At 40.1% G+C, this 22059-nt stretch overlaps 1 protein-coding gene across 8 annotated transcripts in view; it reads left to right on the plus strand.

The window, feature by feature from the left end:
• AOPEP (aminopeptidase O (putative)) overlaps window positions 1–22059 on the plus strand; it is a 205471-nt gene that overhangs the window by 98725 nt on the left and 84687 nt on the right. For all 8 annotated transcript variants that reach the window (XM_055698794.1, XM_055698798.1, XM_055698799.1 and 5 more), the window contains 2 exons: window positions 3994–4037; window positions 11820–11880. In XM_055698794.1, the coding sequence (XP_055554769.1) occupies window positions 3994–4037; window positions 11820–11880 (105 nt within the window). The remainder of the gene's footprint in view (window positions 1–3993; window positions 4038–11819; window positions 11881–22059) is intronic.

Raw genomic sequence — 22059 nt, forward strand, 5'->3', positions numbered from 1 at the left:
TTCTCCTGGGGCAGGGACAGGCAGCAGACCTGCCTGCAAAACCGTGCCCAGATGGAGGACCTCCTGCAGCAGGTGGCTGAGCTGCAGGAGGTGGCGAGAAGGCTGCGTAACATCAGGGAGGCTGAGAAGGAGTTGACAGCTGGTCCCAAGTGCAGTCTGCAGTGGACTCACAGCCCACAGCCAGGCAGTGAAAAACTCCCCCATGGCCACACACAGAAGGGAGGGGGCCGATAATACAGAAGAATGGAAGACTGTAACATCAAGGACCTGCAGGAGGAAGAGACTTCCCCCAAAGCCTGAGGTCCCCTTGCAGAACTGCTTTGCCACTCAGCCAGCTGAAAAGGAGAAATCTGTCACATCAGGAAAGATATTGGAGCTGCAAAAGGCAGCCTGATCTGCCTGTTGTGTAACAACTAAGAAAAGGCAGGGGGTGATAGTGGTCGGTGACTCTCTTCTGAGAGGTAGAGGCACCCATTTGCTGACCTGATGCACTCTAGAGAGGTGTGCTGCTTACCAGGGGCTCATATCAGGGATGTAACCAAGAAACTACCTAACCATGTACAGTCCGCTGACTATTATCCACTGCTGTTGTTTCATGTGGGCACTAGTGATACAGCCAGGAGCAGTCTCAGAAGCTTCAAGAAGAATTGTAGAGCCATGGGAGCAAAATTATAAGACTGGAGCACAGGCTGTTTTTTCCTTAGTGCTCCCAGTCAAAGGGAGGAGCAGCCAAACCTGGCAAATCAACAGCTGATTGCGGGACTGGTGCCACAGCCAGGGGTTTGGCTACTTACACCATGGGACTCTCTCTGAGAACCCTGGTCTGCTGGGGGTGATGGGGTCCACCTGACAGAGAAGGGGAAAAGCACCTTTGGTCACTTGCCAAGCTGGTGAAGAGGGCTTTAAACTAGAGGTGCTGTGGGAGGGAAACCTCAGTCCATCCCACTCCAGCCAGTTTGGTACCAGTGCCAGCAACAGATGCCCAGAGCCCGGAGAGGGATCACAGGGCAGGAGCAGAGCACCTGAAGAGCAGCACAAGGGGATTCCAGGCACTCCAGGCAGTTGAGACAGGTTCATTGGGGGCCCAACTTAAATGCCTCTGTGCAAACACATGTAGCTTGGGGAATAAACAGGAGTTAGAGATGTGCACACACCTGCAGGGGAATGGTCTTACTGGCATCACAGAGACATGATGGGATGACTCTTATCACTGGAGTCTTGGGATGGAAGGACACAAGCTCTTTGGGAAGGACAGGCAGGGGAAAAGAGGAGGGGGTATCACTCTCTATGTCAGCAACCAGCTGGAGTGCGTGGAGCTCCATCTGGGAATGGATGGGTAGCCAACCAAGAGCTTATGGGTCAGGATTAAAGGGAGGACAGGAACAGGTGACATTATAGTGGGGGTCTGCTACAGGCCACCTGAGTAGGAAGACCAAGTGGATGAGACCCTCTATAGACAGGTAGGAGCCGCTTCATGTTCACAAGCCCTGGTCCTCATGGGGGACTTCAGCCACCCTGACATCTGTTGGAGGAACAACACACCAGGGCCTAGGCAGTCCAGGAGGTTCTTGGAATGTGTGACTGGTAACTTCCTTCTCCAAGTGACAGGGGAGCCAGTAGGGACAGGTGCCATGCTGGCCTATGTTCTCACCAACAAGGAGGGGCTGGTGGGGAATATGAAGCTCAAGGGCAGCCTTGACTGCGGTGACCATGAAATGGTGGAGTTCCAGATCCTTAGGGCAGCAAGGAGGATGCACAGCAAGATCACTAACCTGGACTTCGGGAGAGCTGACTTTGGCCTCTTCAGGGAGCTGCTTGGTAGAGTACCATGGGATGGAGCCCGGGAGGAGGAAAGCTGGTTAATATTCAAGGATCACTACCTCCAAGCTCAGCAGCGATGTGTCTCAGCAAAGAGGAAGTCAGGCAAAAACACCAGGAGACCTGCATGGATGAACAAGGAGCTCCTGGACAAAATAAGGAAGCCTGCAGGGTGTGGAAGCAAGAACAGGTAGCCTGGAAGAATACAGAGAAACTGTCCAAGCAGCCACAGACCAGGTTAGGAAAGCCGAAGCACTAATAGAATAAGCTGGCCAGGGACATAAAGGGCAACAAGAAACTCTTTTATAGGTATGTCAGTGATAAAAGGAAGACTGGGGAAAACATGGGCCCTTTCCAGAAGGATACAGCAGACCACCTTTGTCAGGACATGGAGGATGCTGAGGTACTCAATGACTTCACCTCAGTCTTCACCAGCAAATGCTCCAGCCACACAGCCCAAGTCTCAGAAGGCAAATGCAGTGTCTGGGAGAATAAAGGACTGCCCACTGTAGGGGGAGATCATGTTTGAGACCATCTGAGGAACCTGAAGGTGCACAAGTCCATGGGACCTGATGAGATGCATCTGTGGGTCCTGAGGGAACGGGCACATGAAGTGGCTAAGCCCCTATCCATCATATTTGAGAAGCCGTGGTAGTTGAGAGAAGTCCCCATGGACTGGAAGAAGGTAAAAATTTTTAAAAACAGAAATAAGGAAGACCCAGGGAACTACAGTCTATTGAGTCTCACCTCCTAGCAAGATCATGGGGCAGATCCTCCTGGAAACTCTGTGAAGGCACGCAGAAAATAAGGAAGTGATTGGTGGCAGCCAGCATGGGCTTCACAAAGGGCAAGTTGTGCCTGGCAAATTTGGTGGCCTTCTGTGATGGGGTTGCAGCATTGACAGATGAGGGAAGAGCGACAGACATTATCTACCTGGGCTTGTGAAAAGCTTTTGATACTGTCCCACATGACATCCTTGTCTCTAAACTGGAGAGACATGGGTTTGGCAGGAGGGCCACTGAATGGATAAAGAATTGTCTGGATGGTCGCACTCAAAGAGTTGTGGTCAACAGCTCAATGTCAGGAAGAGACCAGTGACAAGTGACGTTCCTTAGTGGTTCGTACTGGGTCCAGTGCTATTCATCGTCTTTGCTGGCGACATGGACAGTGAGATCAAGTGCACCTTCAACAAGTTTGCCGACAACACCAAGCTGTGTGGTGCAGTCAACATGCTGGAGGGAAGCGGTGCCATTCAGAGGACCCTTGGCAGGCTGGGGAGCTGGGCCCATGCAAACCTCATGAAGTTGAACAAGGCCAAGTGCAAGGTCCTGCACCTGCGCTGCACCAGTCCCCAGAACCAATATGGCCTGGGCAGAGAATGGATTGGGAGCAGCCCTGAGGAGAAGGCCCTGGGGATGCTGGTGATGAAAAGTTCAACATGAGCTGGCAACACGCGCTTGCAGCCCAGAAAGCCAACCGTATCCTGGGCTGCATCAAAAGAAGTGTGGCCAGCAGGTCGAGGGAGGTGATTCTGCCCCTCTACTCTGCACTGGTGAGACCCCTCCTGGAGCACTGCGTTCAGGTCTGGGGTCCCCAACATAAGAAGGACATGGGCCTGTTGCAACAAGTCCAGAAAGAAGTGGGCCATGAAGATGATCAGAGGCTGGAGCACCTCTCCTATGAGACAGGCTGAGAGAGTTGGCGTTGCTCAGCCTGGAGAAGAGAAGGCTCTGGGCAGACCTTACAGTACACTTGCAGGGGGCTTATAAGAAAGATGGGGACAGACTTTTCAGTAGGGCCTGTAGTGACAGGGCAGGGGGTAACGGCTTTAAACTGGAAGAGGGTGGGTTTAGATTAGATATTAGGAGGAAATTGTTCACTGTGAGGGTGGTGAGGCACTGGCACGGGTTGCCCAGAGAAGCTGTGGCTGCCCCATCCCTGGAAGTGTTCAAGGCCAGGCTGGATGGGGCTTTGGGCAACCTGGTCTAGTGGCTCATGTCCATGGCAGGGGGCTTGGAACGACATGATCTTTAAGGTCCCTTCCAACCCAAACTATTCTATGATAGAAACTTCTTTATTATCATTCTGTTACCATCAGTCTTTAAACTGCTCACTAGCAATTCAGGCTGTTGTCTTCATAATCATACTAATGCTGGTTCTTTGTTTGTTTTCCAGGATTTTCTTTGTATGTTGTTGGAAGACATCCCTGAGCAACAGAAGTAAGTGAGAACCAGGCTAGAAAAATCAAAGAATAAAGTAGAAATGAAATTTAAGTATCAGCCTTGCTATCCAGAAATAGTAGGATTTCTTTAATACTTTTCTGCTTGTTTTTTTCAAGTGTGCGTGTCTATCTTTCTCTGAAAATTCTCATACATACATACATACACAAAAAATATGAGACTTGCCATGTTATTGCTCTCCCATGCTCCATCCCCGAGCAGTGCCTCTAGCTTGCATGTTAGGGCACCAGTGGGGTCCTGTGCTCACTATGTGATGTGAAGTGCCAGGCACAGCTGCAGGCTCAAATTAATCTGTGATTCTCCTCCCAGCTGCATTCAGCACATGGCACCTTAGAGCAAGGAGGCCAGAGCTTTGTTGTGGATCTAGGAAACTGGAGAAGATGAACTTTTTTCTCAAGCGCTAGTCTGGTACCATCCCCTCCCTGTCATACAATGTGCCAAACAGGGAAGGATGGAAAATACTCGTGGAAATCCAGTGTTAATTGCCTGACATGTCCTTCAAAATCCTCCTACATGTAACTGTAACTGGTTGAAGATGATACATTTAGTCCTTAGCAGAGCTTTGAATCTATACCTGATTATCTGTTGGTTTGTTCTGTGCTACTACAGACTGTGCTACAAACACAGGTTTTTTTTGTAGTGGAACTTTGCATATTACAATTGTTAAAAATAATGTATTCACCTGAAAAATGCAATTTTAGGGAGTAGGATTCCCAAAGTCTTCATAAATCTGAGTGAGCAGTTTGAGAAAAAAGAAGATATTCATAGAAGTCAAATGTATTGGGGTTTTTAGTGAAATACTTCTGTTCTTAGGGTGTGAGGGACAGAGAAGCTAGATGTCATTGAGATAATGTGTTTTGTGGCATCGTGAGTTTAGTCTCAGTGGTGTTACATTTTCCAGTGATGTACCATAAGATGATACTTTGTTCGTATCATTAGATACGGCTTTCCAGCCCAAATATAATCAGGAATATTAAATGGAATATGGGAAAGTGTTTCATTTAATGGCATGATTATATATTGATTTGTTAATGGAATCTGTTTTCCTTCCTTTTTTTATTTGTGTTTCTCTGAAGTCCAATCCCAATGCAAAATGTTATTTGAATAAGCGTATGATTTTTTTCTGCCTAGAAACATGCCAAAATGTTTAAACTTCCAACTAATGCAAAAAGAAGTATTTCTTGCATCACACACAGTGTATGAACATAATTTTAGATCTGTGGTAATTCATTTTACAATCAGACATATAGCATATATGAACTTACCTACTGCCAAAATTACTTTGGGTGCAAATATCAATAGCAATGCCAAGAATCATAGAAAATCTGGATATACAGAAAGCCTTTATTTCTTATCTGCTACAAAGACGTTTTTTCATTCTTGAATGTATTCTGTTGTTAGTACAGAAATACTAGCCTGAGGTAAAAACAAAGGGAGGAAGGATAAAACCGGAATATTTTTAGAGATCATCTGCTGTTGAGTGATTTTTTTGCACAAAATTTGTTTTAGGAATGAAGTGCATTTTAAGATGAGAGCAACAAAATTCTTCATAGTATACAAAACCTCCCAGACTTGTGCAGTAAAAGTCAATTAAAAAAAGTCAAGTAAAATTTTAATGGTTAAACTCAATGCTTCTTACTTGAAAAATATTAAGCATTCTAAAATACTGAAGTTTGTAATGGAGGCTGGACTTAATAATGAAAAAAAAAAAAGGAAGAAAAAAATTATTAGTAGGGAATCAAGACAAATTCTGCCCTCAGCTGTGGTAACAAAGGCAAACTACTGTAGCTAGGTGTAGAATTTGGCTTATGGGAGACTTCGGTCATGAGAATTGGATTAATATTTAGAAAGCCATCATACAACAGTGTGGAATTTTTCTGTAAGTATGACATCACAATAATACAACATTAGCTTTCTGCTATTGGATACAGCAGACTATATCTAAGATTCTCACTCTTTCAGTACTTAATTCCTTTAGTTTTTAGTTACAGGAGATTTTTTAGTAATTCACAGTGATAAGCAGTGCCAAGATAGATGTGGACTTTACTTCTTAAGTGGCAGTCATTGTTTTTTGCTGTTTTCTGTACTCAGAGGGTGATTAAATGCCTGGTTTGTAGGGCTACTTCACTTGCTGCACTGACTCAGTATTAATGGCATGTTAGCTGTAGGAATCCGTTCTGCAAGGCAGGATCCTCCTGTTTCTGGACAGAGGCTGAATGCGGACACCAGACAGGCCTAGCACTACCTTCTGGTCCTTTAGAATTTCCTAACTTGCCCTTAAGAAACATTATTTCTGTATGTGAAGGGCTAACGGCAAGAAGGACAAGCAAATACCTATCATTATCCTCTGTTTTCAAAGCCCTTTAAAATATAACATTCACTGGCTATAGTCTTACATTATCTTGGCCTTTCTTTAGAAAATCTAGAATACTTCCCACCTGTCTGAGGCATCTTATTTCCTGATCTATAATTTGGAACTTCACTATATTAAAAAAAACCCAAACCTAAACCAAACAACAACAAAAAAGCCTCGTTATGTGTCTGTATATCACAGTGCACTAGACCTGATAAAACTCCCAGTGGCTCTGTTCTCCTCGAGGCTTAAACCCATAGTCTTTGCTGTAAACTGATTCTCTCCACATCTGCCCAACATGTGAGCACTGCAAAGACTCGTGTTTTTAAGTCTGTGTAATATAGGGTGAGTTTTGCCAGCCTCAGATAAATCAGAGTTGCATCTGTTTGTGCTCTTTACAACTGCAGATTTTTTTGAGCAGGTCAGTCCTGTTCTTTGGGGTTTTCTGACAGTATTTTTTTGTATTTAATTGCACTCAATAAAATAAATAAGTGTACTAATAAAGCTATGGTTTTAATACTACATGATAGACAAAGGAAGGCTTGCGTTACAGCTCTTCTATTTGTACTGTTAACAACCGAGGCTTACTAACCATGCTGGATGTCTTCATAAACTGTCAGTTAAGTACTAAATCAGTGTGAAAGTAATGCTGCAGTTTCAAACTATGCAGCTATAGAGGTATATGTCTCTTTCATATTTGCTTTCTTTGTTACTCACATTGTCACGGATGTGGTGATGTTGATTGAGACAAACAGCTGGTAGGCACCTAACTCCCAAAGCAGATCACTGGCAAACATTTTTTCCCAGTGGTTTTGATTCCTGCATTTTTTTTTAAGCCAGAATGTATATGCTGGACAAAACCCAAAGGAAATCTTATCTGCAGGAAGCTATGGCTAGCTGACAGAATCACTCATCAGGCACTACTACTTGAATGCTCTAACTATGCCTCCGTATTTAGCTGGAGTGGCTTACTTTGAAAATGACTGATGTGACGAATGTGTATATCCAGATGAAGCAGATATGCTTATTGAAGTATTTTTAGTTGGATATAGCAGACTTAATCGTTTTTACAAAGAAAAAAAAAGAAAAAAATTTGCATATGTTCATGTGCACTGTTCATTTGCTGCAACATCTTATTCTAAAAGTGGTTTCTTCTTGATTGAGGAATTAAGTAGGTTTGTGTTAGTTTGTAGAGTGCCTTGGAGCCTTGTGCAATGAAAACGATATATAGACATCTTTGACAGTGCTAATTTTCAAATTATCATTAATGTTAGTATTTTACAGACATGGCTCTGAAGCATTGAATCTTGCCATGAACAGCACATATGCACGTTAGGTGATCATTCCTAGGCTGATCAGCTTATTGTCTAAACAAATAGACAAGGGATAAGATAATGGATGTAACTGCATTCTCATTTTACAGGACGGAACTGTAGTACAAAGCTACTGAAGAGCCTGCCCAGCCTTCTAAGAGTTCTGTTAATAGTGCCAGTCAACTGAACTCAGATCTCACAGTCCAATACAGTGCCTTAAGCAGAAGGCCATTCAGGAAAACACACACACACACACCCCAGATTTAAGTCCTTACAGCTGCTTAATTGCAACATGAGCAGGTGGAGAGTGCGTTTCTGAATATGGATGCTTTACTGAACTGCAGCCCCTAGAAATATCAGGCCCTGTGTCCTTTCTCTAGGACATTTATTTTGAAATAGCAGTCTGTTTGTGATCTATTTTGGGGACTTGATCTGAAGACCAATAAGTTCGTGGAAACCTTTCCAAGGACTTCACAGTTCCCTATTGACTCTCAACACAGTCAGTCTATCTTTGCGATAGCCTGCATATTACTAATAGACTGGGGGGGAAAGAGGGAATGGCTGTCAACTGCTAAAACAAATTGCTTTTTTTGATGGGTGCCAACAAGAATGTCTTAAGTTGGAAAGAAAAAAGAAAAAAAAGGTGTGCGCAAGTACAAAGAGGACTACATATAGGCACATGACCGGTGTTTACCTGAAACTGAGGGTGCTGCAGGCAAAGAAATAGTAGTGTTTTGTCTTTGCCTTTGAGAAAAATTTCAGCATTTTTAGAGAAGATGAGCAACTTACTAGTGGTGTTTCTGCCTGAATTAGTATGGTGTCAAAACAGTGCAATTCCCTTCACTGGCCTAAGCCCATTTCAAAGCCAGTGTTTTGAAATGACCTGTTGTTGGCTTTAAAAGAAATAGAGGGTATATTAAAAAAAGGCTATACACAGCAAATGTAGCATAGGTTATTTGCATAGATTTTTTTTCTTTTCTGAGGAAATCTCACACTTAAAGTTTAGTTTCAGGGGGCAGGGGTAGGGAAGGACAAACTGGAATTGTAAGACTGTGGTTCTTATCCCTAAGTAAAACAAATTAAATGCACAAGCAAGGGTGTTTTTTCCTAGCTGCTAGCATTGGAACACTGAGATGTATTGGTTTTGATTGATGCAATAACAAAAAAAATGTTACTCTGATTATTCTGCTTGAGGCAGAATAAATGGAATGATCCACCTGGTCTACCCTTGACTATGCAAAATTTGTGTGTCGGGTTTTCAGTTAGTCCTGTATGTGCTTTCCTGTAGTAAACAGACAAGAAATAAGAACTCCAGAAAAAAGTCATCCTGAGGAGGTGAATTGGCTTACTGTTGGGAAATACCCTTTCTCTACATTCCCTGTGGAATGGACTCAGCTAACTAACTTAGAATAGACACCAATTTTTAGAGCACTGTGGTACGGTGAAGCTAAATATAAGCCTGAAAAATACAGCAATCAAATGCTCTAAATATAATAACTTTGCACAAATAACAAGGTGTTACTAAGAGCTGACCAAATCTGGATGCTTAGTAATTCATTTGCATGTAGAACACATTACAAACGTGACATACATGTTCAGTTACATATATATATATATACACACACACATATTTATATATATATACACACATATATATAGTGATCAGACATGCAGCGTTTCCTGAAAATTCATAATCCTGGCCATGTAGAAATGCTTCTGTTTGACTGCTGCAATCATTTGAACAAGATGATCAGAGGGAAATTTTTGTTTGTGATAGTCTGTGATCTCGTAATGTTACAGGAAGTGCTCTGACACTTCACATTTAGTGATTAGGAAGTTTTCTTTGTCTCTATGGGAATTGTTCTTCCTTCTGGGACTTTTAAAGTCATCTCAGCCAGGCTGGTATGTCATCTCTTTCTTATAAAGACACTGTTGAAGTGAAGTTTAGACATAAATTACCTGAGCTATCGTAATACATTACCAGCGACAAACAGACCAGAGCTGTTTCTGCATGAGGGCTCCTTGTCCTGCACTACAAGATGTAACTGATCAAAAGCTGAAGAAAACTATTAATAGAAAATGAAAGCATGTATAAATGACTTTATTGTCATTGTAATTTGAATGTTCTTTTTGTTTAATTTGTAGCTTCTTCTAATTTTCAGTATGATGCTATAGCCTGTGTATGCAAGCATATCTTAGTAGCTGAATGACATAAGGCACCACTGTAAGGCAAGACTTTCTTATATTTAAGGCACTTGGAGTCTGTTTTTTGTCTTTGTTACAAAATCCCTATGTATGTTGGACAAGCTTATTGAATGGATTACTTGTTTCTTGCATACACTTTTGAACAATTGCTCAGTAAGAAGCCTGACTCTATTTTGATCAGATTCTCCCACCCCTAACTCACATTGGCAGCATTTTTTTCTCTTAGGTAGACCTGCTCACTAATAGGCTTCCTCCAGAATACTGCTCAGTCTAAGTAGGGATGGCAGATCTCCCACCACAGTGTTGTAGAGTAGAGGTTGTAGCTGTTAATTCTACCTCAAAGGAATGCTAGCACATAGTTCTGCTTGGAGATGGAGGGTAGATTTTTCATCATTGATTCAACAAGGATAAGAATATCTAACTCGGGATGTAAGCCATGTCTGGAAAAGTGCTGTTGGTACATCTGTTAATATTAGTAATTTAAATCACTGGTCATTCCAAATAAAACTAAAGTAAGTTAAGTAAATGTAATAACTATGATCAATAAACACAGAAATTTTTACTCTGTGTTCCACGGTCATCCACTAACATATACTTTGGAGACTCTGTAAGATCTCTAAGCCTTAGTTTTCCCATTTGCATGTCTGACGTAACAGTGATTGATCTCTCTCCCATTGGCATAGTGAAAGGTAATATTTAAAGGTGTTTAAAAATCGTTCAGTAAAAATGACTGATGTATTCATTAAAAATCCTTCTTAGTCACTGGTACAGTCCATAAATCAACCTCCTTTAGGGTCAGACTTTTGAGTACAAATTTGTCAGGGGTTGGGGGGAAGAAAGGCAACTTCTATTTTACGTAATTCAAATAAAAATTGTATTGGGTTGCTTACCTTCCTGTTTCAGAGCTTTGAAATGGGTGTTCTTTCCATGAATGCTGGTTTGGTTATGGGTCTAGATTACACATGTGAAGGTAGCTACAAGTATTAGAATGAGTCTTCCCGAGGCATTACCATGCACATCTGTTCCACTTCTTAGAACGTTTACCGTCAAGTTCCTTTTTTCAGTACTGGCATCCTGCAAGGACAGTGTGACTTTTTAAAAAATTTTTTTTTTTAATTGGCTTCCCTGCAAGTTGGGAAGACTTCAACCAGAGTTGAAGTAAATGCAACAGAAGTTGCTTACAAAGTGAAAGAGGAAATAGAACTGAATTTGCAAATACTTATGCCTGTAGTTATTTCAGTCCCACACATCTTGATCATGAAAAACTGTTCCTTTTGTTGGGGCTGCAGACTATTCTGTGACTTTACTGTGAATATTATCAGGATATAAAGAAAGTGCATAAAAGATGAAACTAACATCTATTAGATACTTGGTGACTTTGAGGATTAATAACCACCAGTGCCTTTTAAGAACAAAAAGTTTAAGGAAGTTGTATTTAGTTTCATTTTCTTTAGTATTTTATATTTACATTTAAGCTGCTTCTGAAATAAAATATTGGGTATGAATGTCTGCAGCTAAATTTACTTGGGGGTTGATTTTTTTTCTGTAAAGAAACAAAGATGCACTCAATAAGTGGGGCATCTGTTCATACTTTACATGTTTCATAAATGCATGTTACTGTCTTACACTTTCTTTGTCAATCCTCATAAGCACTGAATTTATCACTTGAGTTTTAAGCACACAAAACGTAATCTGTCTTTGATTTGCTTATATCACCTCTGATGGTATAATTCATTAAAAAAAACCAAGAATGTAGTACCACTGCAGTACAACCAGTACTTGGAATTCAGGGTTTTGTTCAGCTTCTAAAGGGTTAATTTTTATGTGGAAAAATTGGTGGTTTTTTGTGTGCCTTCTAATTTATTTTTAAATTTTTTATTTATTTTTAAGATCTGGGTTAACTGTAGAAAGTATCATCCAGAATTGGCTTGACACTCCCGGAATACCAAAGGTAAATGCAAACTACTAGTTCCCAGTTCCTTCTGCAGTCTTGTATTTCTTGCTACATTATATGTTATTTAAATAATTACCTGACCTTATAAATGGTATGGTTTTAAATAAACAGTTTTGACGATGGCTGTTTTCCACATCTTTATATGGGTTTAGCTTTTATTGTTTGCAGGTTTTTGCTTCTACCATTGTCTCAACAAACCTGTAAAAGGGCAAATCTTACAAAACTTATTCTATTGCTTATTAATACTGTAGTCACATGGAAGTATGCTTTACAATATAGTGGTGGACTCTACTAAATGTAAGCAGCGTTGTTCACAGTTGTCAGTATGTGAATTACTGGAAAGCCATACTGACAGCAGTAATTAAATGTTAAATTATTTGTAGATATTTTGTGAATATTGTGACTTGCTCATGAATCTGCTGCATGGGTAACATGTTACATTGGTGTTCCAGCTTTGTTGCAGTTGAGACTGAGCACTATTTTCTGCTTTTAATAGTAAAAGTTTTCATATGAACGTTTTAAATTCTGTGAAGTGAAAATGCTTAGTTGTGTCTGTGCTATGTGGAGGCTGCAATTATATGTTTTGGTTGAAAATTGACATTAACTGATGAAAGATACCTCTGTATAAATCGTCCTGAAAAACACTTTGACACAAATGAAGTTATTATTATATACTTGGGGCTCAATTTCTAACTGATTTCCCCTAATTTGGCATCCCCTAGGTTGCTTGGGATGTATAGAATCATAGAATAGTTTGGGTTGGAAGGGACCTTAAAGATCATGTCGTTCCAAGCCCCCTGCCATGGACATGAGCCACTAGACCAGGTTGCCCAAAGCCTCATCCAGCCTGGCCTTGAACACTTCCAGGGATGGGGCAGCCACAGCTTCTCTGGGCAACCCGTGCCAGTGCCTCACCACCCTCACAGTGAACAATTTCCTCCTAATATCTAATCTAAACCCACCCTCTTCCAGTTTAAAGCCGTTACCCCCTGCCCTGTCACTACAGGCCCTACTGAAAAGTCTGTCCCCATCTTTCTTATAAGCCCCCTGCAAGTGTACTGTAAGGTCTGCCCAGAGCCTTCTCTTCTCCAGGCTGAGCAACGCCAACTCTCTCAGCCTGTCTCATAGGAGAGGTGCTCCAGCCTCTGATCATCTTCATGGCCCACTTCTTTCTGGACTTGTTGCAACAGGCCCATGTCCTTCTTATGTTGGGGACCCCAGACCTGAACGCAGTGCTCCAGGAGGGGTCTCACCAGTGCAGAGTAGAGGGGCAGAATCACCTCCCTCGACCTGCTGGCCACACTTCTTTTGATGCAGCCCAGGATACGGTTGGCTTTCTGGGCTGCAAGCGCGTGTTGCCAGCTCATGTTGAACTTTTCATCACCAGCATCCCCAGGGCCTTCTCCTCAGGGCTGCTCCCAATCCATTCTCTGCCCAGGCCATATTGGTTCTGGGGACTGGTGCAGCGCAGGTGCAGGACCTTGCACTTGGCCTTGTTCAACTTCATGAGGTTTGCATGGGCCCAGCTCCCCAGCCTGCCAAGGGTCCTCTGAATGGCACCGCTTCCCTCCAGCATGTTGACTGCACCACACAGCTTGGTGTTGTCGGCAAACTTGTTGAAGGTGCACTTGATCTCACTGTCCATGTCGCCAGTAAAGATGTTCTCAGTACAGACCCTAGTGCTTACGCAGTGCTTGCATTTGTTTCCAATTTGCATTAGCATCTAAAAAAACCACCACGCTTTGAAGAGTTAGAGTAAGTCCTGGTTCGCATGGGCTAAAGTGAAAGTACTGAGACAGCATGGCTGAGGCTCTGAGGAGTTAGTATAGTTGCAGGTAGAATTGTTAAAATAGGTGCAGAGCTCAACAGAGTAAGCAGTGGTCACTGAACTTGAGCTGTACCCAGACACTGTGGTTGAGCTCTTCCCTTGACAGCTTTAGAGGTGTGCATGTCCATTGTTCTCTGCATGCTGTACAAGGTTCCTTGGGAAGTTTTATCCTGAAATCAAAATGTTCAAAGCCTAATATTTGAAGACACTACAAAATCAAGGTGGAGTTTGGGTTTTTTTCTATAAAATTGCTGAAACTATAATTAGCTTTAATTGGAAGAGAGAAAAGGACAGGACAGTAAATATCATTATGCATCTTGATGTTCAGTCATTGCTTGAAAAGCGGCCTTGATTTTATGCTATGTTTTGAACAAGGTTTTGTGCCTGATAAAAAATTCAATACATTGTAGAACAGCTGGCATAGGGGAGTAATTGGTGTTGCACAGCTGTAGTTGTAAGATGCTGAACTGTCTGTCTGAGATGGAAGAGTTTTCTGGCATCATACTTACACATATCTCTTTAAGGATGTGCCTTATTAGTGTCCCACAATCAACTCTAAAAATCACAAATAAGGTAGATGGGAGCAGACAAAAACATTGAAAATTGTTTTGATTCTGATGAAAACTGAACTCTGTTTTCCTGACTACCATAAGTTGATCAGAATGAACAGTGAATAGTTTCATTATGCCCTGCAAGTATCTATTGATTGTGTAAGCAAAACATGTATCAAAAATATTTCCACACCCAAGTGGCTTGTTGATAGATCATTGTGAATTTTCTTAAAGACTAGAGATTTCCCTGGTAGTTTGGCTGTTCTGTAGAAACAACGTGAGCAGGAATGGTGCTGATTTAGTATTCTGCTTCTGAGCTTCAGCATGCTGACCTCTTCCCTCAAGAACAGTTTTGCTGATTTACCCTTGTTGCCTTAGGGAGCTAATTTCCATTTTATTGAAAGAACTGGAGTTGTTGTAATTCAGTGAATAGGAAACTTTATTTCCTTTTTGCTTTATTAAATCCTTTGGGGAGCCCTTATTCCTGACTAAGACTGTAGAGGTTGCTTAGGAGCTCTCAATATGTTTGTATCTATAATCTAAATATGACTGTATTTACTGACTAGAGAAGTATAAATGTACTCGTGTGCTGTACAGGAGCTGATACTGAAACCCCCTTTAAAAGTATTTAGATTATCTTTATTTCAGCAAGCTATTGACTTGGCTAGTACAACGAATCTGTGTGAAGGCACGTAGACCACTTTCTTACATGCAGGTGAACTACTTGCATCATAAATAGCAACCCAGGAACGCCACAGAACAGACCTACTCTCTCTCATGTGTCGCCAGGTGAGTGGGCTAGGGTGTGTGTAGAGGAAGGTTTCTGTCAGTTCCTTTGGGCAAAGTCATACAGCGGAGCCAGCCAGTCAGGCAGTGTGAGCAGTGTGAGGGACAGTGTCCGCTGCAGCTGACTGCCTTTCTTGAGTTCTGGAGCAACTGAAAAGCAGCTGGTGAATCCAAAGATGTCCCAAAGGCAGAGAAGCAGCACCCTGTGCCCTACATAGAAATCAGCAACTTTTACCACTCTTATTTTACGGACATAGTAAATGGAGTCCTGTAACATGACAGTTAGTCACTCTTCATTCTGCAGCAGCTACTCTTAGAGGTATTTCTTAGTGCTTTAGTGCATATGTATGAGAAATGACTTGACTGATAATTTAAACATTTCAAATTTACAAATACTCTCTGAGACTTCACTGCATTTGGAAAGGAAGCTTCCTTACTGGAGAGACTGTCTTAAGTAATGGGACTGGGAAATACACATCATGCTGTCTATTCTGAAAATTGAGTTAGAATGTGGTTCCTTTATATCTATCCCATATGAGAATTTTTGTATTTTATAGTTACTGTGGGTTTTTCCATGGCATCTTTGTAAAGGTTAATGTTATGAAAAGGGTGTGTGGTAATGCCTGGCCAATTCTTTCTTACATGGAAGAGTGCCACAGCACAGTGGTTGTCTTCAGGCTTGCTGTGCAGGAAGGTTTTCTCACAAACAAAACAAAAAGGAACAGAAGAGATAAAAAGCAAGCATTTCTGAAATACAAGCTTTCATGAGGATTTTTCTCTGGGAACATGTCATGGTGGTGTTAAATAGGGTGGAGCATATTGTGTTGCTGAAAATATATTTTATCAAATCAAGTAATCTTCCTTATAGCAACTTTTCATCATGTGCAAGCAGTGATGACTTAACATCACTAACTTTACTCAATGAGTGAAGCTGGCAAGGAGTAGAATCAGAGGAACAAAACAGGATCTAAAGCTAGAAAACACCTATGAAATCATTTAAGTCCACTTCATCCCTACTGCTGATGATTTGTTCTCTTATGTACAGTTTCTATTGTGTCTTTCAGTCTATGTAATGTTTAATTATAGACTGAAAGACCTTATGTTTCTTGAGGAAGATTGTCTCATTTCTGCACAGACTTGTCTTTCTGTTATATTGCCCAGTTATTCTCACCTGAATATCTTATTCTATCCTAGATAATTAAACTTTTTTAAAAAATGCTGAGTCTTTCCCCATTTTGAACTGTTACAACAGAGTTGTAACACTCTTAATTGAGTAGACCAATAAACATTAGTCTCTGCATCTCACGAACCCCTACATGTATTTTTTAACTCGTTCCAGTTTCACCACCTTTTCTTTTGCCTCTGAAACTGCATTGTTTCATAACATACTATTATTTACTGGTAAACTTGCTATCTTGAATGTTCCTTGCTGTGTATTTCATTTGTTAACTTGTGTTAGGAAAAGAATCTTCTCCAGGTTCATTCTTACGGTTAAAAAAGAAAGGGAGAAAAAAAAAAGAAAAGAAAAAAAAAGGGTAGTTGGCCTACTCCTTCATGATTTTTAGTTTCCAACAAATATAACAGTGTACTCTACAAGTCTTACGTGATCACATAATTGCAGGCACTAGGATAAACACACCAAACATCCCCTCAAAATTATGAAAAATTTGCAAGAGGTGATAGCACTGCTGTCTCCCTCTCCTAGTCCCTTTTGCTACTTTATCCTTCTGTTAAAGCTTAATTCTTATCCACTGCTCTACCTTAAACAGTATTTCCTGATTAAAGTAAGTACTGCTGACAGGTATGTCAGGGTATGTACAGTTCATACTGTTTATTGCAAGAATGCTACTCCATGCTTTCTTATTCTGAATGAACGTTGGAGTACAGCCTCCTGTTACAATACTAGGAATTTTGCTATTTAAAAATAATTCTTATTTTTTCCTCTCTGTACTGCTTCTTGTTACTGTGGGAAAGGAGTAGTTTAAGCTCTGTCTACTAATATTATGTACAAATAATCTACATTTCTGGAAGTACACAGTTAAAGGAAATCTTCCAGTGGAGAATATTCATTTATTCATAGTATTTTTGGTTTTGTTTGTATATGACTGGCTCTGGGATTGTGCTACTTGAAGAAGAAATAGATTGGAAAGGAAACTCACAGGATAATTATTAAAAAAATTTGAACTGAAATATAATTTGAAAAGGGTTCTGAATCAATGCAAGTAACATTTCTATGGTTTCATAAATTTTAGGAGGATGTTACAGCAGCAGCTAAAGTACTTAATATGATTTCTGATAGAACAGTTTGTTGAGAACGTTCCTGGCTTTCTCCCTAGTTACAAGTTTTATAGATGTCCTGTTTCCTTTTATTAAGACAAAAATACAGATGAAGGGAGAGAATGCATCACAGGGTAGCAGTTATGGTCTCTTACTAACAGTCACATTCAAGTCTTTTTTAAGAGTCCTCTTACTAAATTTCTGAATTATCTTTAGCAGTTGTTCACCCAAGTTTTACAGAGGGTACTAGAAAATTTTTCCAGCAGAAGAATCACTCTAATTGGATCAGAGTATAACTGAAGTCTTCACTTAATTTATGTTAAATTAATATTATGTTATGTTAACACTTAATATTTCTTGTAATTGCTAGTCCTACCTTATCTTGAAATTTTTCTGTCTGGATGTACATAATACCTGCATATTAGTGGATGGCACCACACAGAGAGTAAACAACGGAAATCCTTGTTGTTTGTTGAAGTGTACAGTAAATTTTTAGGCATTGGCAGTGCAAATGACCTGTTAAGTAGGAAAATCTTACTCAAGCTTGTGTTTTGGGGAAAAAAAATGAGAGGGAGGTATGAAGAGGTATAATTTTCTTACTTTATTAAGTAAATTTAACAGTAACTCTGTTAGATTAATTGCAAAGTTGGTATTAACTATTAGACACAAGAATAATATGCTGCTGCTCAAATACTGAAGTTTGCTACTTACCCTTCGTTGTTTTTTTATCTGAACATGTAGACTTTTGTGTGTATTTTAACATCAATGCAGAGAATATAACTGATTTAATAGTTGAATTCTATTGAGTTCATATCTGAGAAATAATATGAAGAAAGTGTATCTGCTGGTTTAAGAAAGGTATTTATTACCTGAAAAGCATACTTTGAAGAATAGGTATTTTCCCTCAAGAAAAATGGTATTTGTTGTAGTATTAGCAAGCTTGCAGTCTGAAAGATGGAAAAATATTTCGCGAGTCTTTAAAAATTTAAATGAGCATAGGTCAACAATATAAATGGATTATTGTTGTCTTTAATGATAACAAGCACAATAAGAAAAAAGTTTTTGAAAATGAATTATTAGTGCTGTGTTTTTTCTGAAATTAGTAGTAGTACTGACAACATTGCATCCCATTTTCTTGGAAGAGAAGATGAGATTTTGGAAAATATACCAATGTAATCAAGCAATGTGTATAGTACTGCACTGCACATAAATGTCAGAAGAATCATGAAGAGAAACAAATCAAGACAGATTGCACAGACTTTCTCTCTGTGTTGTTAACTCTTTGAAAGACGTTTTAGATAAAGACTATCCATCTGAAAGTCTTTCTAGAGACACCATAGTATATGGAGAATTTGTTAACTTCATTTGTAGCAAATTATAAAATACACTATAAGGTCTGTTATTATTTAAATAGATCCTGTGTTGATCTAAAGAAGGTTATTGGAGTAAAATGGCCTGGTAATTTGTGTAGCCCTTCCTATAAATTATACTTAAGATACTGCTAAATGAGACACAGTAGTGGTATATTTTTGCTTATTGAACAGTTCAGAAATTCAAGAAAATCACTTACATAAAATGATACATCATTAAATGTCCGCAAGGACCCAAATTTATTTTGAAGTTCTTCAAGTTCAGGCATGGCTTAGAGGAGTATTATAGTTTTGGAGGATTTGGGGTAAGTTTCTTCTGCATTGCATGTGATTGCTGATCTTAGGAGAAAACCACAGACATTCAAGATCAGAATAGCATTGTTAGGAATTTCTGCATGATCACAATTCTAAAATTGGAAACCATGCTGCCTCAGGTTAGACACCCACATAGCACTGAGTAACTTGATGTCTAGGTTGAATGTAGATGTTCATTTTTAAATATTATATTTGAAAGGATTGGCTTTCACTGACTCATTCTAACTTCTAAAAGTGAAGCTTTAAAAAGAATTTTAGGAGTCTTAATTTAGCCATTAGTTGAATATTTCAGAAAAAAATGCTTTTGAGATTCTCAGCTGGGACGGTGAGTCTGCATTAAGGCTGAGGAGAATACTTCACTGGGTTTAGTTTAACGACCTGCTAAAAACTGGCTTACCTTTCCAGACAAAAGACAGATTTTCACAAATGTCTTTCTGTTTTTCTTCAGGCTACCTCTCAGTATTTTATGCATCCAGCTTACAGGTAGAGTAGTAGTAGTATAGTAAATCTTCATGAAGACTAATAGGTTGTTCAAGAAGTTGAAGTGCCTTTGAAACAAATCTTCAGTTTCTGAAATAACTGTGGACTGGATTCCACACATTTGTTCATTACAATCTCTTTTAAGTTTAATAAATCTCAAGTAGTCATTTTCATTCCCTTATCCTGTTAATTGCATTGCTGAACACAAAAGCTGAGTTATGTGCAGGATGGTTGAGCTTATCTCTACTAGAAAGGAGTTATGTTTGGTATCTAAAGAACAATAACAGTTTGCTGCCTGGCTGATCAATGCTGGATCAAGTTCACATTCCCAAGCTCCCACTCTCCCACCTACATGTGTGAGGAGTGGAAACAGCAAAGACAGGGAGTATGGGGCCTCTTGTACACAGAAAAGTTGGAACTGAGGCTTGCCTAATAAGGACACGGCTGGCTTGCATAGCAGTAAACACTGATTTTTTAATCCACTGCTTGTAGAAACATCCAAAGAAAAGCACAGAAATTAGCAACCAATTATTTTTTAACCTGCCCACTGTTTTCTTTCCCAAATGGAAGCAATCCATAAAGTCCTATGGTTATAAACCCCATTTTGTACAACCTCGCAAGAAATGAGCTTTTCTATATTAATTAGGAAAGAGTATCCTTCGAAATGGCTGAAATCTCTCCAGTTTGGAGTCCCTTTTAAGTAGTTTTAGTGCATTGGACACAGGATATGAAATAATGAGAAGTCAAATGTTGCTTTAGGAAATAATATTTGATTTTTTTTTAGTGCAGAAGGATAGAGAGTTGGGCATGCAGCAGAGGTAAAAATTTTTTGTGATGGGAACAAGTTGCCACCTTCCCTCCCCAGTGGTCTAGGGTTTTTAAAAGAAACACACATTTTACTTCCTGGAAAATTTCTCAGTTTTCTATGCTTTTAGAAAGACATACTGGGATTGGAAGGAGTGAATATGTGGAAAAAGGTATTTCATGCCTGTGTATAAACACATACCATGTATCTGAAGTCTGTGTACCCCTCTGTAATGCTGACCCAAACAACTGTGACATGCCGATTCATGCAGTGGTCCAGTCAGAAACTCAAAGTGATCCCGAGGGTTCAGAACCTGCTGTTGTGTTTCCAGCTGGCTAGAGTTGGAAGGTCTTGCTTTTGAGCCCAATGCTTTTTTCACATGTCACGCAAAAACACTGAGCTACGGAAGTACTTCTAAAGAGCAGATAGTAACAAAATTTGTGTAATGGTCGTCTTTCCCTCTCCAACAGTTCACTGTCTTCCACAGAAGCTGACATGAACGATGTCAATACCTTCCCTGGTTTATATTACCTTTAGCCATCCCCTTTTCATTTAGCAGTGCATCATAGTCAGACTGAAGATGTAGATGATGATCACCTGTTTAATCATGGAGGAAATAAGTGATTCATCTAAAACTCTTTTCATCTCCATAAGAAAGGGATGTTTTTCCAGGATGCTTTTAACTGTTCTGTCTACTCCCTTCTAAGCCCACTGTGAAACTTAAATGCCAAGATGAAGATGTCTGGAGAGAGACAGGTTTGAAAAGTCTATTGGCTGACAAAGCTATTGGTCAATACAAAAGTGAGCAGTAAAAGTCATGGTTCAGTTTATGGTTGTTATCCTTAGCATATGGGCTAGCAGTATTTCATGGCCAGAGGGCTAACAGACTTTTGCCTTGAATATGTTTCTTTGCTAGAGCTGTTGGCAGGATTGTTGATTGCTTCAAGGGATCGGTAAGACAGAGGTCGGTACCTCTGAAAGATATATTTTATTTCTTCAACAAGAAATAAGGTCTGCCTCATTTTCTTTGAGTCTCTGTACTGTAAGAGAAACACTGCTTGTCACATCAGTGGTGCAGGACTGTCCAGTATCCATCTTCAGACTTTTTTTTCTCTGTAAATATAAAAAAAACCCACCCAAACAACCAAACTAACAAAAAACACAACAAAGGACTTTCAAAGTCCTGTGTGGTTTGCCAGCCAGCACCTATCCACTGCCTACCAGGATGCTGGTGTTGCATGGAGCCAGACTGAGTTTTATAGAGGGTTCTATTATGTCAAAGAAACTTGAGCCCTTATTTTTGTCCTCCAGGTTCAAAATGTCTGGATTCGAATTACTTTTAAATGAACAGAGTGCTAGGCCAACCCAAAATCTGAGGGTTTATTTCCATACATGATTGTATTGAAAAGTGTTATGTCTTTTAAATATTCTCTTGCTGCTGGTGGAGGAAGGTGCAGTACTTTGCAATCTGGATTGTGTTGAAAGGTTGCAGCACGTGCGAATACTTCTCAAGCACAAAGGCCTAAATATCAAAACAAGAATCTGCTTTTCCAGTTGCTCCAGGGAGGCGCCTGTAGAGTAGTGAAAGCACCTGGTGAAATCAGGAGAGAAAAAAATAAGCATTTTAGTATACTCTAAAAATACTATAATATAGATAATATAATGCAATATGGTTATATATCATTCTATGTTACATACTATTATTCAGCAATAAGTAAAAAGCATATTATTTAGAGATCCTGTGGTCTTGTAGTCAGAGATACT

This window comes from Falco cherrug, chromosome Z, assembly GCF_023634085.1.
Source record: "Falco cherrug isolate bFalChe1 chromosome Z, bFalChe1.pri, whole genome shotgun sequence".
Lineage (NCBI taxonomy): Eukaryota > Metazoa > Chordata > Aves > Falconiformes > Falconidae > Falco > Falco cherrug.